The 15,974-nt window shown below is 42.7% G+C and overlaps 1 protein-coding gene across 2 annotated transcripts in view; it reads right to left on the reverse strand.

Annotated features, from left to right (window-relative positions):
* Positions 1 to 15,974, reverse strand: part of slc35f1 (solute carrier family 35 member F1) — a 68,736-nt gene that overhangs the window by 48,809 nt on the left and 3,953 nt on the right. Inside the window, exon 1 of one of the 2 annotated variants that reach the window (XM_035424105.1) lies at positions 2,680 to 2,808. The exons of the other annotated variant lie outside the window; for it this stretch is intronic. Coding sequence (XP_035279996.1) covers positions 2,680 to 2,726 — 47 coding nt within the window. The 5' untranslated portion in view covers positions 2,727 to 2,808. Of the gene's footprint in view, positions 1 to 2,679; positions 2,809 to 15,974 lie in introns of those variants that run through there. 2 annotated transcript variants of the gene reach the window in all.

Here is a 15,974-nt window from a genome sequence, read left to right on the forward strand (position 1 = left end):
TATTCATAATAAGGTGAGGGAGACATGGACAGTAATCCCAGTGGCGGGAGGGAAACTGGGGGGGGGGGGGGAAACTGGGGGCCCCTCTCCCCAACTTTGGGAAAACATAAAACACACCCCGTCCCCAATATTATCCTGTTGTATTGGGTGGTACTGTTAGAGTACACCCCCCACCCGCCACCTTGCCCAAAAAAAAAAACCGAAAGAAAATTTCTTGTCCCCCCAAAATTGAAATGAGATCCTTCAAGTGAGGTTGCTCAGAATCACATGTACCTAATGTTAATCAAGGGAAACTAATCCATAAGCAGTTCAGCTGGCAGCCTTCTAATACTGCACCTGCAACCAATACTTACAGTAAAAGTACAGTAACTATGGGTGGTGAAGCACAATTATACACAGCAGACCATAAATTCATTCTTAATGTAAAAGATTATACAACACTTTTTAACATATTTTTTACAGAGCTCCTGCATCAAATGTTACTCCTTCCCAAAACTGTACCGCTATTCAAAATGTATCAACACTTGGTTACATATTTTAAGTTAAGAGGTTCATGCTGTCAGAAATTTTCCAAAAACATACATAGTGCAAAAGAATGAATCAGCTTACTGTAGCGGTACGCCTACACTGTAGTCCACATAAAAAGCCTCCAATACATTTTCCGGCAATTTTTTTGTAAGGCTTAAGTCAATAAAACTGTCCACCCACAGTAAACAAGTAAAAAAAATAAAAATAAAAAACAAACAGCTAATTGTTTTCTGGTATAAAAACTTTATCCGGTTTGTCACTTTTATCTTTCAGCATCTACAAGCCTGCGTTCCTTGGGTAAGAGAAAGACATCAACCAGCGCGACTGTCACAGCGAAACAGCAGTACGTCTCTGAAGAAAGGGACGATAAACAAGAGGTTTTAATCTGTCACCAAACAAAAGAATCTGTCACCATTAAAAACCAACAGCACAGCATCTGCCAAGGCAAACTGTTCCCTCGAGCACCGCAAATACGTCCTCCCTTCCAGTTGGGCACACACAGCCACGCAGTAAACAAGTTTCTGAAGCTGGCTAGCAGTCCACAGCCACACAGTAAACAAGTTCTGAAGCTGGCTTGCTGTCCAGACTTTGGCTCCACTTCCTGCCAAGCGAGGAAACTTGCTTGAATAAACCAATTGTAGCCATTTGTTACTGCACTTGCCTCTTCATATTCTGAGGCACTAATGCACGAGAAGACCCCAAAACACCAAGTGATGCATACACAAGCTGTGAGAGAGCGAGAATCTTGCAGACCTATGCAGCTTGGTACCACAGTTAGCTGGTGTATATCTGTGTGTGAGCTCGCACAGACCAGGATATACAGTTTAATAGTTAGAATATGCCATGTTTTGAGAGGATAACCTCTAATACTTGTTTCTTGCCTTTTCATTTCACAGATCTTGCCATTTGGGAAGATCTGCCATCTATTCACAGAAAAATAACCGTAGCTTTGAATTTAACATTGCGTTTTGGGCATGTAGCGTACACTCTTATCCAGTGCTGCTAGCACAGCTTGCATTTTTTACATGCAATTTGCTTATGCTGTCGAATATTTTCATTCAGCAATTCAGATACCAGCTGGGAATCAAACCCATAACCTTTGTTAAGAGCTCAGTTCCCTAACCATTATACTAGCCTACACTTTGGCCAACTGAAAGGACACAGTGAATGGCATTTTTGAGCATGAAAGTCATTTTTAATAACTCTTCCAAGTCATTAAAAATGTTTTTCCATACACCCAAAGGACTGCTCATTGCTTTACAGTTTAACTTTGTTTTACAATAACTTTACATCAACTGTTCAAATACGCACATTTCAATCATAACGTGAAATTATTTTCTCATTGCTGAAAATGTTAGGTGCTGTATTCAATGCAAAGATGTATTTTTCCATCATGAAGAAGCACTTTTTCAAAAGTCTATACACTGAAGGCTATTGTAGTCATACAGAAAGCAACACTTTTTGCCATTTTCAGTCAGCTAAGAAGAGGCCCCATTAAGTCTGGTATGCAATTGCGCATGAAACATACTTATTATTTATGAAATGCTGAATGGAAAAAATCATTTATGGACTGTTTTAAAATATTAAGTTAATTGATTACAGGTTCCACATTTAGTGCTTTACAAATGTTTGTTTCAATTCAATTTAAGTGGTTCTGACATTTGATTCACATAAATTGACCTAAATGGCTTTTAATTACGTCCTTATAATATCTTGATGCACTTTCACAAATGTGCAACTTTTAATTCCGCAAATGTGGAATTTGAAGGACAAGCCTCTTGAATGTATATTAGATGTACAAAGAATAGCCAACGTCAACTCAAAGGCCCCTACAAGGTCGATCAACAAAAGGCTCGGTACGTGAAGCCAAATACTTTTCCCTTGATTATATTTTCTCATAGAAACACACTGGATGCCTTCAGCATAAACAGTAACTCTTGTCTGGGTTCACAATTTCCCATAGCAACACTCAATGTTTTTTCCTTGAAGCATTCTTGTCTCATTTGTCCTTGCGGAAGGTTTTAGAGTGGCCGTCTCTGTCTCTCTCCATATTAAAGGCCTATCCATATTGAAACCTGCTGAGCTCCCCCACCCCATCCCCCCCTCTCCTCCACCTCCATTGTTAGCATAACGCGATTAGCCCATCCCTACCTCTGTATCCGGCAACCTGAGCAGCTGAAGAACACTTGAATCGGCATCCCTCCCCCGCGGCGTCGCTCCCCCGGGCCCCCCACCCTCGGTCTCCACTCCTGTCAGACGGGGGCCGGCCTTGTGCCGCTTCAGCCTCAAGGAGACCCCCTTTATCTCCGCGCCCGCTTTCGGAGAAGATGCTTATTTAATCCGCGCGCCGGCAGCTCGCTGAGCCGCGCCACATATTACCTTCCCCTGCAGCTCTCCGACGCGACTGCCTTTCGCAAGCCGCTCGCGCGACGCTAGTTTTAAAGGTTTCATCGTCGTGGTTACAGTCGGAATGTGGGCAGTGTCGCGCAGGGTACAATTTTCTTTAGGGGGGACACGTGACATCGAGCCTGACATCCTAATTGAGGAAGTTTCTTTTCTCAGGCAAGGTATAAGGAAGCGGGCTTATACTTAAAACCCACTTACTCTGGAAAGCTGGAGTCGTCCCTGAAATATTGTAACGACGCACGCAGTTGACTATCGGATGAATATTTCATGGTTTATAATCCAGCTTGTGCCTGTAATGGCACATTAAAAGGACATTCGGGGCACCAGTGTTGCTAATGGAAGGTGCATACAGTTTGGAAGACATCAGCCACTGAACAGCTACGATGAGAAAGCATTTGGAATAGTCAATTTTCCCTTCCAGTTTAATCTGGTGATCCGGATGCCCTCCCCTTATTCTGCTTTTAACAGAAACGAACGCAGACACCCAGGCTATTAAAACAGAAACAACCTCTGACATCGACCTGCGAGACAAACTTACAGGGAAGTTGTTTTGACAACGGCCAATGCGCTGACTGTGAGGAATCGGCCCCTGCCCCCAACCCCCCCCCCCCCCATACCTACCGCACACGCAAAAGAGACGGAATAAAGACGAGAAAATATACCCGTCCCAATCAATCTGGACTGAGCCGGGAGATTCGATCGATAGGCGCTTATTTCACCGGGCACTTACAAGCATCTGTCTGTCTCAGTGCTACGCACTGCCCAGGTAGCGAATGCGTACGCGATCGTCAGCGCATTTTCAAGTTAATTATTAATAGAATGATGTTCCTTCATCCAATCATCAAGTCTAAGGGTGGCGTGATGGTCTAGGATCTATGCATAGGACAAATCCCTGGTGTGGGGCTGTTGTACGCTTGAGCAGTTCACTTGCATTGATGGATAATATACCAAATTCGAGCTGTAATTCACCGCGATAGTCACCCCCAAAACGATAAAAAGGAACTGCAGGTAAATAGAATCCACTTCTCATAGATCACACAGAGCTACCGAGCGGCTCTTCCATTAAGCCACCTGTGCCATTTATTTCTTTAATGTGACCTGCCGCTGAACCCAGAACACACCTTTGCTGGGGTACAGGTGAGTGATATTGTCACTAAGGGAGAGAGGTTCCTCTGACAATGGATCACTCAGCAGATTCTTGTAGCCAACTGGATGCCCCGTGATTTGTCTGCACCAGCTGCTTCACCTGCACAGGCCCTTGCAGAAGGTTTTGCAGCAGCTGCCCTGGCAGGCAACAGTGTGATACATATACGTAGCTGACTTGAGGATACACACCCCAGTGTCCACGCTCCCAACTGACTGAAGACATGGGCCAATTAAACACACATGCTCAGACACCACAGTCCGGCACTGTAAAAACCAGTTCGGAAAGAGATAGGGCATCCTATGTGTGATCTCATCGCATCGGCTACAAACTCCCTCTTTGTTCACTCCATCCTGCATTCAGGACCCTGGGAGGAGAGCGGCAGTGTTTTGGGGGGAATCACTTCTTCACAAACACCACTATTCATTAACTCTGTGTGGGGAAGGTTTGGCGAAACAAGTCCTCATTGAGACGAGGAGGGGAGTGAAGATAAGCTACCGCTCACTCAATCCCTCTCTCTTTACCTCCATCTTTCTCTTTAACTCTCTCATTCTCTCTCTCTCTCTCTCTCTCTCCCTGTTCCTGAGAGAGCTATTTTTGCTTCGTTTCCCAGGGAATGATGCGCGTCCATTGTGGCTGCTCCGAAACACTGACCTACTTCGTTAAGACCCGACCTCATTAGCCGGGGAGAGGTGCGGGGAGTCACTTTATCAAGAGCGCCGGGGTAAGAGAGAGCTAATCATCTGAGAATAATCGCACAGTTTAGGGGTACCAGCACCAAGAAGAAAATCAGATGCAGCCGGCGAGTATCCGACCCGCTCTCTCGTCCACAGGGTCCCAATTCAGCACGGGCGGGGGCCGGGTCGTCAACGGAGACAGCCAAAAAAATCTCGCAGGTCCCTGAGGAGTACGGGCGGGACCGCCCGTAAGCCGGCTGCTCACTCGCCCTGCATGTCAAAACTGGCCGCTCGTCCCCACGGCGCCGAAGACGAACAACGAACCGAGAGAGCCACGCCGTTCTCCTGCTTCCTCAGTGGGCTAAAACGCCATTTTATTTTCTGTTACAAATCACAAGTCGAGCACCAAAGGCATTCTGGGAACTTCTGTATGAGGCACAATGGACCTGTAGTGCAAGGGAAACGGACAGGAACAAGGCTCACTGAGGCTAATAAAGCTCTGCCAGCCCATGCCTGGGCCCTGACCAGCAGAGATTTACGACCAGAACTTTTAAATGACTAACTGCAGTCGGTGAACCAGTGCAGCACTTTTTTTCATGAATCACATTTAAGAAAATCTATTTCTCTCTTCTAGATAATGCAATGCCCACTAAAATGCTAGAAAGTCTGTTCAAAGTAAGACGCAGCGTGGAGACAAAGTGGACGTTTGTCCTGCCACCCACTTGTTAATACCCCTGAAAATGTTTCCTGTTTGCTCTCTCTGCACTGCGCACAACAAGAGCGTGGTTTCTCCGTCTGACTTAAGATCTGGCTCGCTGCCATCCTCGGACATCTGTACATCCACCCGAATTACGCATTCCTCCCCTTAATGGACAGTGGAAGTTATGAATGTCCGAAAGGTCGGCAGTGTTCTGGCTTCTAGATGCTTTCATCCAGCCAGTCTCAAACTGATTAGACAAGACTGGAAATTCACTTGGCCATGTAGTGTCCCCTGTGAACCCGCTCAGAGCCAGCCAGAGGAAGATAGGCCCCCACAGCTGAGACTGGTTCCTCCAAAGGATTAATCCTGTGAGCCACCAAGGGAATTTCTCCATGCCACTGCCGCCTACTGCATGATTTATGGAGGCTTAGGCCAGGGTACAACTGTGAAGCGCATTGTGACAAATGCTTCGTCAAATCCGCTACACAGATGATTGATTGGCTGATTAATTTACTGATGCCGGGAAAATCACCAGACCATGTTTTCCACACTGATTCAGAGAACACTGCTGATTGGCTGGAAACAAACTTTTAGTCTAAGGCATTTAATACAATAGGCCATCTTTGTCACTTGACATACCCGCCAGCATCACAATGCCCTCGGTACCCTGTAACCCATCCATACTACCCCAAAGACACACCTCGTCAGACTCAACCTTAATTCATTTGCCATGATGTTCCAACCACTGACTAAAGCGTTCCACTTCACATACTTTAAATTGCAACTTGTGTAATCTGCTATCAACCTACTTAGAGTGTAATGTGATGGCACAGATATTATAGTGTTTATCTGCATTCAATTATAAGGTCTCTCTACGGACCATTTATCACTATGGCGACTTGCCCCATTCTATGTTTCCCCCTTGTCCTTGTCATGTCATTCTGGTAGCTACAGTACGTAAATCAGTGCGTCTAAAGATGTTTTGACAACAGAACATAATGTCCAAGATGTTAAGCACAGCTCTTTCTGTCCATCAAATTTATTGGTAACCGCATCACTGACAATGGTTATACCATCTTAATCGCCAGACCACTGCTGCAGGACCTTCATCAGTGGTAGTCTTAGTCCTTCTTTTGAAGATAACGTCAGGATATTTGTATGTTGCAGTGGACGAGATCAAAAACACCCAGACAAGATAAGGCAGGTTCCTTGCAGTACTAGCGTAGAGAAGTTTGCCTGCATCAGTAACGGCCAGTGATTTCCACAGCGGGAAGGGGACGGGCGATCCAGCCATTTTAATTAAACCTAAAGCAGTGATGCTGTTCTCTCGCTCTCCTTCCAATCTTTCAGAGAATCAGTCTCACAGACCTCACTACCACCCAGACTATGAACACAACTTGGCTAGAAACACTGGGGACAGCCAGAATCAAATATCCTGCCAATATTATTTTTCAGATTTATCTCCTCAACATGTTTACAAGACGTGGAAATGCCAGCTTCCCGGTGTAATATTTCCATTATCTCTAAGCAACTAGACATCAGTTAGAACGGAGACAAGGTATGCAGCTGGTAGACAGGGAGTCATATCTTGAATCGACACAGTGTCCTATCCTGAGCTCCACTAAGGACAACCTGCATTGGAATATTTGGAAAGCAAGATATAAAACACTTAATCAAATGTTACCTATGTTAGGTACAAATATCCTGCCTGAAGAATGCTTTGTAACAGTGCAGAAATGAGTACTAAAATTAGAAAAGAACCATGGGCTCTAGAGTGCTAGAAACGAGCACAAATTGGTGTATATAGTGTGTTTTAACTGTCAGACACTAACCAATTATCTTAGTGTGAGGCCTAATAACCAGTATTGATGTAAAAATACAATGTGATTGTCAACTACTATAGAAGACAATGGAGGTATAGACGTACAACAGGTAGAACACATGCAGTCCTCCATGCCAATCAGCTTCTGTGGCACAAAGTGACAGAGCAGGTGAGTAATGATGGTCTCTCTGCATGTTAACCGCTTTCACTATGGCCCTGTCTCTATGACGAGACAGCGCATGCTAAGTCTCAGTTTGGTACCTTCATTTAACACAGAACACATTGATCGGTGAAATGAAAATAAATGAAAGAACAGAAGTTTTTTTTCTTTTTTGCGTCATTACAATTATAGTTATAATTATAACAGTCATATTTAAATAGTGTAAGAATTCATTGTTAAAATATCTAGGGGGAAAAGTCCTCCAAGAAAAGTTCTAAGCTAAATGTGCTAAGCACACACCAAGTTATTGGCCCTTAGGGTCTGCTAGACTGGTTAGTTTACTGGGCCAACCAAACACTTTCACTGGGTTTCACTGTGTCATCGAATTTCCCAGGTTACACTTTAAAGAGTATTCTCTGCCTGTATTCGCTCGCCATGTTCTGTGGCACAGCAGAACTTAGCCATTGCCTTGCATAGCAGAGCGGAGCGGAGGGTTGCGTGACTAGCTTGACTACTCTTCAAGAGCTCTAATCACCAACATCCCAGACCATCCAAGGCCAGACCAGCTTAGGTCACCGTGACAATAGCTGGCTGTCACTTGGGAACGGCAAAACCTCTGCTCATGCTGATAACATATTCCTGCGACAGTTTCTTATTTACGTCCCATTTTCTGGACAGAGGCTGCTTTATGGCCAGGTGGCACCGTGTGCCCTTTGGGCATACGTAGCGAAAAAAATTCTTGAACGTTGTGCAATAATTCTCCCGTGATATATAGAAGATGGGTGCATTATTATTCTTGGCCATCGCTGCAATCACAAAAATATATTTGTATCAGTGATCTGTACTGCCTCCTGTGCATTGACAGTGCCTACGGAGTCTGCCACTGAGTGGCATGCTGATAAACCAGGCTAAACACGCAATTCCAGTTCAGGATCATTTTAACAACATTTGGAGAATTTACCAAAGCATTAATGTTTTTTTTACTGCTGTACAATAAACTGATGGATTTTCAGAGACCACTCGAGCCAAGAAACCGCGCTCAATAAAAGCCACCACATCAGCGGGCCTGGTTCTTGATTACACATATATTCCAGGAAGGAATCTAGCACTAGATTTGAATTTGCACAGGGTAATGCAATCAGGAGCGAAGCGGCAATCAAAAATTTGCATGCCATAATTTTTCTGGGTTAGTCAGCGCCCTTGCCGCGTGACCTTCGGGGGGGGGGGGGGGAATGAAAAATCCAGCAGAGGCAAGGGGGGGGGGGGGGGGGTGTGGCATTTTAGGATCAACAAACATTCTTCATGTCTGATCGGCCCCTAAGCTGGGATAGACTTCGCGGGTCTACACATTGCCGGTGGCTCAGATGAGCCTTATCCGTTCCATCTAAAGCACTCGGATTGAGAAAGAAGCCGCATAGCCGCTAAACAATTGTTATTAATAGGCGCAGTTTTTCTGCCCCGCGGATAAGGACTTTACACAAAATGAGTTTCTCTGCAGGGAAAACCGAGACGGCAGCTGGGTATCTGCATGTAAAGCAGACGCTGTTTGTGAAATGCACGCGTTTTCTTGTTCTCATTGTTAATGAAATTATGAAATGCACTTCCAATAACACAGATATTGTGGATGTGAACAATTAAGAAAACAAATGGCTCACGCTACCGAAACATGAATTTTACTACGTTAATAAAAATGAATCATTCCGCCAAAGGAAATGATTCTGCTTACAGTGTCATCAGCTGTTTTGGTTGGTTTTTGTTCAGTCCAATTACCTCAGTTTTAGTTCTCCGACAGCTCTACAGTAAAATCTTTAGGATACACTTGCAGTCTGCAACCACAGCTGCTGTTTATACAAATGTCAGATCAAGATATGATTGAGCTAATTAAATAATTAAGAGCAGATGTTGGCACAAAATCCCGAAAACAGATCGGCCCTTGTTGTGCACCTCTGGTGTACTGCGTGCAGTAACAGTGCTAGGAAAAGCAGCATCCTTCAATGACTGAATAAATGGACTGAGAGAATACACTTTTCCATAAATGCAGACAGTGGGCAGAAGCTATTCAGTTCAGAAAGCAATCCCACGGCTAACACAAGATAGGCTTCCCTGAGTACCAGCTGAGTCAATTGCAAGAGTTTTATGACTAAGACCCTGCGCTTTTGTGGACAGATTTTAAGAACTACATTCCAGCGATGTGATGCCTTCTCAAGAAGCCACCTGTTCAGCACCTATTACCCATCATCCAGTTGCAGAACCTAAACCATATACATTTATCACTTAATGATTGCTAACAAAACAACTGCACACTGATTCACAATAGCACCACTAACGGCTACCACTAATCCCTACCTGTCTTTATTAAACCATATTCAGGATAGGCTGTCAATGACATGTGAAAGTTTACCAGTAACAGATGGCAAGTGCTTGACTTGGTTAATGGTTTCAGGTTATTAAGTCAAATCCATTTAATTCAACAATAATTGGTTCACTCTTCATAGTCTATCTTTATATGAACCTCAACTTAATCTCATGAAGGTCGTTTACCTTGCTATGTACTCAGTGAGATAAGCAACAGAGACAGATAGCTGATTTCATCAAGCTACAAAAAACAAAACTGTAAGAGTCCTAGTTATGGGCCCGTTTAAAATTTGTATTTAGAGTCGATGATTAAGCTCCAACTGCCACCGACTACTGCCAGCTCACATAAAAAAACAGATTATTAGACAGGCCATTTTACGACAGGGTTTTATGATTTGCAAGATCCTTCAGTACTGCACATTGACCTATCGTTTTACCTTAACTTTGAAAGAAATGGAGGTTGCATACTCAAGTTAACCATGGATTTCATTTTTTTAAATTACCACTAACAACGTCATTAACCAGCAGTACATAGCCTTACCAGGGTATGACAAAGGTTCTGTACACTTTGTATAATTACACTGTATTTAACAGTGACAACACCATATAATAAAAGTGAGCATTTTTAAATTATATATAAATGCCAGGAAAACTGAATGAAAGAAAGAAAATGTTCTCCAGCAAATTTATTTTGAAAATAATTGCGAATGTAAAATGTCAGGACTTGAATAACTAAGTGTGGCTTTTCTATTTTTAACACAGTACGTCACAGGTAATCGTCGCTGCTCGCATGTGCCCTGTGTGATTCATGAGGCACTCTTTTCAACTTTCGGCGCGCGCTGTTAGTCGCGCCTCGTCAAAACTGCGTGTGCGTTCCTTACCACCCTGCGCACGCGATTACCTCAGATAAGAACTTCTATCTAACGCACACGAAGATTCGCTCATTTCACACCCAAGTTTCCCCCAGATCTGAAACGTGGGGGAGGAGAAAACCGGGACAAAGTTGCGCAGCGAGACCCAGGAAGTGTTCCTGGCCTTGTGAATGGCTTGGATGCACCCGCACAATGGCACAGTCCTTTTCCCTGGCCTACCCTTCTTCTCAATGAGCCCCCCCTAAATTCCAGGCATTATTTCCCTGTTGCCAGGCAGAATAATCCGCTAAATGTTAATAACGGTTCGCGACAAGAGCGGAGGCAGCGCACGCGTATAATGATTATGACGTTTCCCGTTATCACATGCGAAGGCTGAATAATATATGTGACAGTTAACTGGCTATACCAGGTAGTGATGGGTAAGACTCTATGATTAAATTCTAATTAAATTCTTTGACTACAATAGATGTTCATTGGAAGCGGTTCTAATATATCAGTTAGCTGTGCCTGTGTTTCCATCTGCATTCCATGCGCAATGTTAGAATTAAAACCTAATTTCAGCAATAAAGGCTGTTGGTTTTTAAACCAATCTAGAAACTCTGTATCTATTTGAAGGTACTTCCCCCTTGTAATGCTCTGACCACACTCAAAAAATGAATCATTGAAATTACTTAATAAAATTATGGACAGTAGTTGCATGCAATACTATTAAGTATATGCGACCTCAACAGATTAAGTATTTGTACAAGTAGGCCTACTGTGCGTAATTAGTTGAAACCACATATACTTAATAATATTGTGTACAACCACTGTCCATAATTTTATTAAGCAGGCTAAACAATCTATTTTTCAAGAGCAGCTAACAAAAAACCCAGGAAGAATTCCCTTTGCCAAAACCACCGTTTCTGTTCATCAGACAGTGAAAACAGGAAACTGTCCAATTCCACACCTTCATTCACTCAATGTTCCTTCATGGCAAATGTGAACAACTATTCTTTGCAGGACATAGGCCTGTAAAACAAGCCATTTTCAGAACAGACACTATCATAGACTCCAGCCAGGACACCTTAACGGTTGACTTCTCCATACAACATTCACCTTATCTGCATTTAGCCTAAGAGCTGAAAGGAAAATAGCTTTTATCCAGTACAAAATGCTCAGACTGAGTCAGCACCAAACATAATCACAGGGAGGACAAAATGAAGAATTCGGTGTAAGACTGTGAGAGAACTGTGTCTGTACATCCTAAATTTTATCTGCCATAAGCAGGAGTAAGGTAATTACAGTGATGGTCCAGTTTTATTACCACAGAAAGGACTGAGTCATACATCTTCTAAGTCAAAAAGGGCGCAAAAAAGACTTTGCAAGATTACTCATGAAGAAAGCTTCAGTGAGTTGGATGTGGCCTCTGTTAACCATTTCAGAATGCATTTGTTCTGTTACTGCCTTATTAATTTGTTTCCTGAGGTTGAAAATACAGATGACCCTTAAAAAGACTGGTTTCATTCTTTGGGTAAATTCCTTTATAGCCATTGCAAAGTCATGCTCATCTATATATCTGCACATATCTCACAATTTACTGCCATGTAAATATATATCTCATAAAAAACACGTTTTCAACGTACAAAAATGCCAAGTTACTAAAAAGTATTGATATCAAAATGACGCCAAGTTACGATACTACAAACAATATAGGCTATCTTGCCTCACCGAAATGACATAAGATGTATCTCAAAGCAATGCTACCCAATATTTCCTCAGTTCTTTCAAGTCACTTGGCCCTGTGTATAAGCATGCACTACATGGACAGGCCAAACATATGTGTGGATGGCTCTCTCACAGTCAAGATTGATTGAATAGGTGTGTGTATGTCCAATTTGTATTGGTATGTAGGCCTATGTATTTCGCTGCCCAGGCTTTCTGTTGCGTGAATGATAGTATGTTTCTTGGTACATGTGTGTTCGTGAATGTGAATGTAAGATGCTGCCAGTGAAATGTCCCCATGCGGATAAAGAAGTTCTCTATGTATGTATGTACAATATGTGTTTTACATGCAGTACTTATTGTACGTAGCAAATATACAATAACTTGCACATTCAAATTCAGTTCAGAAGCAAGTATAAACATGTTTTCTGGAGAAATGTGCTTCCTGTCGTTGCTCAGCAGCAGTTCTGTACATTAATGAATTTATACATTAATTTCAATGTACAATGTTCAATGTGTTCCATGAGGCAATTCAAAATATTTGTCTCTTTGATCTGACAGAAAGTTTGCATGACATTGTGAAATGGTAATATTAGAAAACACAGGGCCAAGTGACTTGAAAGAACTGAGGAAATATTGGGTAGCATTGCTTTGAGATACATCTTATGTCATTTCGGTGAGGCAAGATAGCCTATATTGTTTGTAGTATCGTAACTTGGCGTCATTTTGATATCAATACTTTTTAGTAACTTGGCATTTTTGTACGTTGAAAACGTGTTTTTTATGAGATATCAGTTCTTTTTGCAAAGCGTTTTATTATGAGAGTGAGAAATGCGACCCTGCAAGAAACGGTTGTGGATTATGGCTATCGTTGTGTGAATCTGTACAGTCTGATGAGCGTGTACCGTTCAGCAGTTTCGGTTTGCTACATATGTAAAACAGTGGCTGTGATAAAGGATGCAGTGGCGTAAGCGTAAACGCATCAGAAACCCAGATGGAATATGGTATGTACTCACGGATTTGACGTCCATCCAACGAGCCTTGACTGACAAAATAATCAACACGCCCGTAGAATTATAACTCCCTAGGTCGCAACTTGTGTAGCCTTCTGTCCTGCTCCGTTTGTTATTTCGTGGAGATGCACTTTTAGTGTTTGTAAGGTTTATCCTTCTGTCCTGCTCCATTGTCTGTTATTTCGTGGAGATGCACTTTTAGTGTTTGTAAGGTTTATAAGGCATTCTGATAGGCTTATCTGCAGGTAGGAGTCCTCTTCGCTGTTTTGCTAAACTAGAACCGGAAAACATGATAGTGGAGAATAGGAGCAGACGCATATGTCCCAGCAGGCTTTGCATATGAGAGAATAACAACAGTGTGAGAGAAATTAAAATGAAATTACGAAATTCCGTAGTTGAAACAATATGTTTTTAGCAGAATGGGCATGTAGGTGAAGGTTGACATGATCACGGAGTATAGTGCGAAGTAAATGGAGTGACCATGAGCGAGCTTATATTCCTTATCAAATGGTATATATAACAGTCGGTATTGAACATTAGTTGTTGAAGTTGAGGGTTAAATAACATTGCACATATTATTTGCCTGTAATGTAATGTAATCTATTGCACGAATGTGTTTTCCTCATGTTCAGTGCTAGTAGTTATACTTATGAGTGAACCATGATGTTAAATGTAATGTTTTAATGCGGAGTTGCAGAACGTACATACGTAGTAATTGTGTGTAGCCTATGTGGCTAGATAGAGAACAGGGCGAGGTAACATGAATGTAGAAACGTGGCGGTTGCTGATATTAAGGTTTTGTACGGTAGCCAAGTGAAGAAATATAGTTAGTAGAAATGGCACAGTGGTGAACTGGTGTAACTTTTAAATAAAAGGAATACATTTGCGTCATGAAATGCATATGGGTGGCCGTGAGTGAGTGAGGTTTACCAGTCTGTGACTTCGTTAGCTAATGCCATAGCTATGCAATGCGTGAAATATCATTAGCGAACCTGCCGGTGGTTTTAAAGAAGAACACAAGCCAGTAAGCACAGAAGAGCTTCCGTTGAATCCATATGGCTTAGCAATATTGTAGCCGGTCAATAACTGAACGTACAGACGGTAAGTCATAATGCATATATCTTAGCAATATTGTAGCCGGTTAATAACTGAACGGTGAACGGCGGGTAGATATGGTGCAAAAGCAATAATTAGGAAGTAGTAGACAATTATTAGTGAGGGTCGAAGCAAGTTAAAGAAACGTGTTCCAAGCTAGGCTTCAACATACGACCCAGTGTTCCCAAGCCTGTAACCTTACCCACTAGGCCACGGACGGATTAGCTGTTCAAACTGCGGAGTTGCAGAATGTACGTAAGTAGTAATTGTTTGTAGCGTATGTGGCTAGACAGAAAACAGAGCGAGGTAACATGAATGTAGAAATAGAAACGTGGCGTTTGCTGATATGAAAGTTTTGTACGGTAGCCAAGTGAAGAAATATAGTTAGTAGAAATGGCACAGTGGTGAACTGGTGTAACTTTTAAATAAAAGGAATACATTTGCGTCATGAAATGCATATGGGTGGCCGTGAGTGAGTGAGGTTTACCAGTCTGTGACTTCGTTAGCTAATGCCATAGCTATGCAATGCGTGAAATATCATTAGCAAACCTGCCGGTGGTTTTAAAGAACACAGGCCAGTAAGCACAGAAGAGCTCCCGTTGAATCCATATGGCTTAGCAATATTGTAGCCGGTTAATAACTGAACGTACAGACGGTGTCATAAAGCATATTGCTTAGCAATATTGCAGCCGGTTAATAACTGAACGGTGAACGGCGGGTAGATATGGTGCAAAAGCAATAATTGATAAGAAGGCTAGTAGACAATTATTAGTGAGGGTTGAAGCAGGTTAAAGAAATGTGTTCCTAGCTGGGCTTGAACCTACGACCCCGCGTTCCCAAGACTGTAAACTTACCCACTAGGCCACAGGGGGACTAGCTGTTTAAACTGGGAATGTTTCAGAGTAAAAACGTATGGGTATTTTGCGTGTGTATGCGCGTTTTTGATTGGGTCGTGTTGGTGCAGATTTGGCTGGTGTCAGTGAAATGTCCAATGGGGAGACATGTTGTTAGTGGGATAGGCGGCAGGAAAAATAAGAATGAGAAGAAGAAGAAAGAGAAGAAGAAGAAGAAGAAGAAGGAGAAAACGCAAAATCCCCTTAGTTTGGGGCTTTATTGTGTGGACATGTGAAGTTGTTTATGAATTCTGTCTGTTGAAATGGGGTCAGAATGTACAGAATTTAATGTTTTTAAGGGCTGAGTGTCTGTGGCTGTTGTGGTTATTTCTGTGGGGAACCCTGAAAAGTGCCAAACTCTCGGTGCTGTATAGGTATGGGGCATGCCCCCGCCAAGGCGTAACTTGGCGGGATGGCATACCTGCCATCCCAATTTTGAAAATCCGTTGTAAGACATAGCATATTGTTCAGACGTGCCGACCAATAATCTGAATAAGATCACAAATTATTCATGATCTACCATGGTCACTGAATAAAGTTATCCGACTCTGCCACCTGTTGCTTATGGAAAATGCTTACAATGTGTAAACGATTAAGTGATCCAC

Source organism: Anguilla anguilla, chromosome 6 (assembly GCF_013347855.1).
Source record: "Anguilla anguilla isolate fAngAng1 chromosome 6, fAngAng1.pri, whole genome shotgun sequence".
Taxonomy (NCBI): Eukaryota; Metazoa; Chordata; class Actinopteri; order Anguilliformes; family Anguillidae; genus Anguilla; species Anguilla anguilla.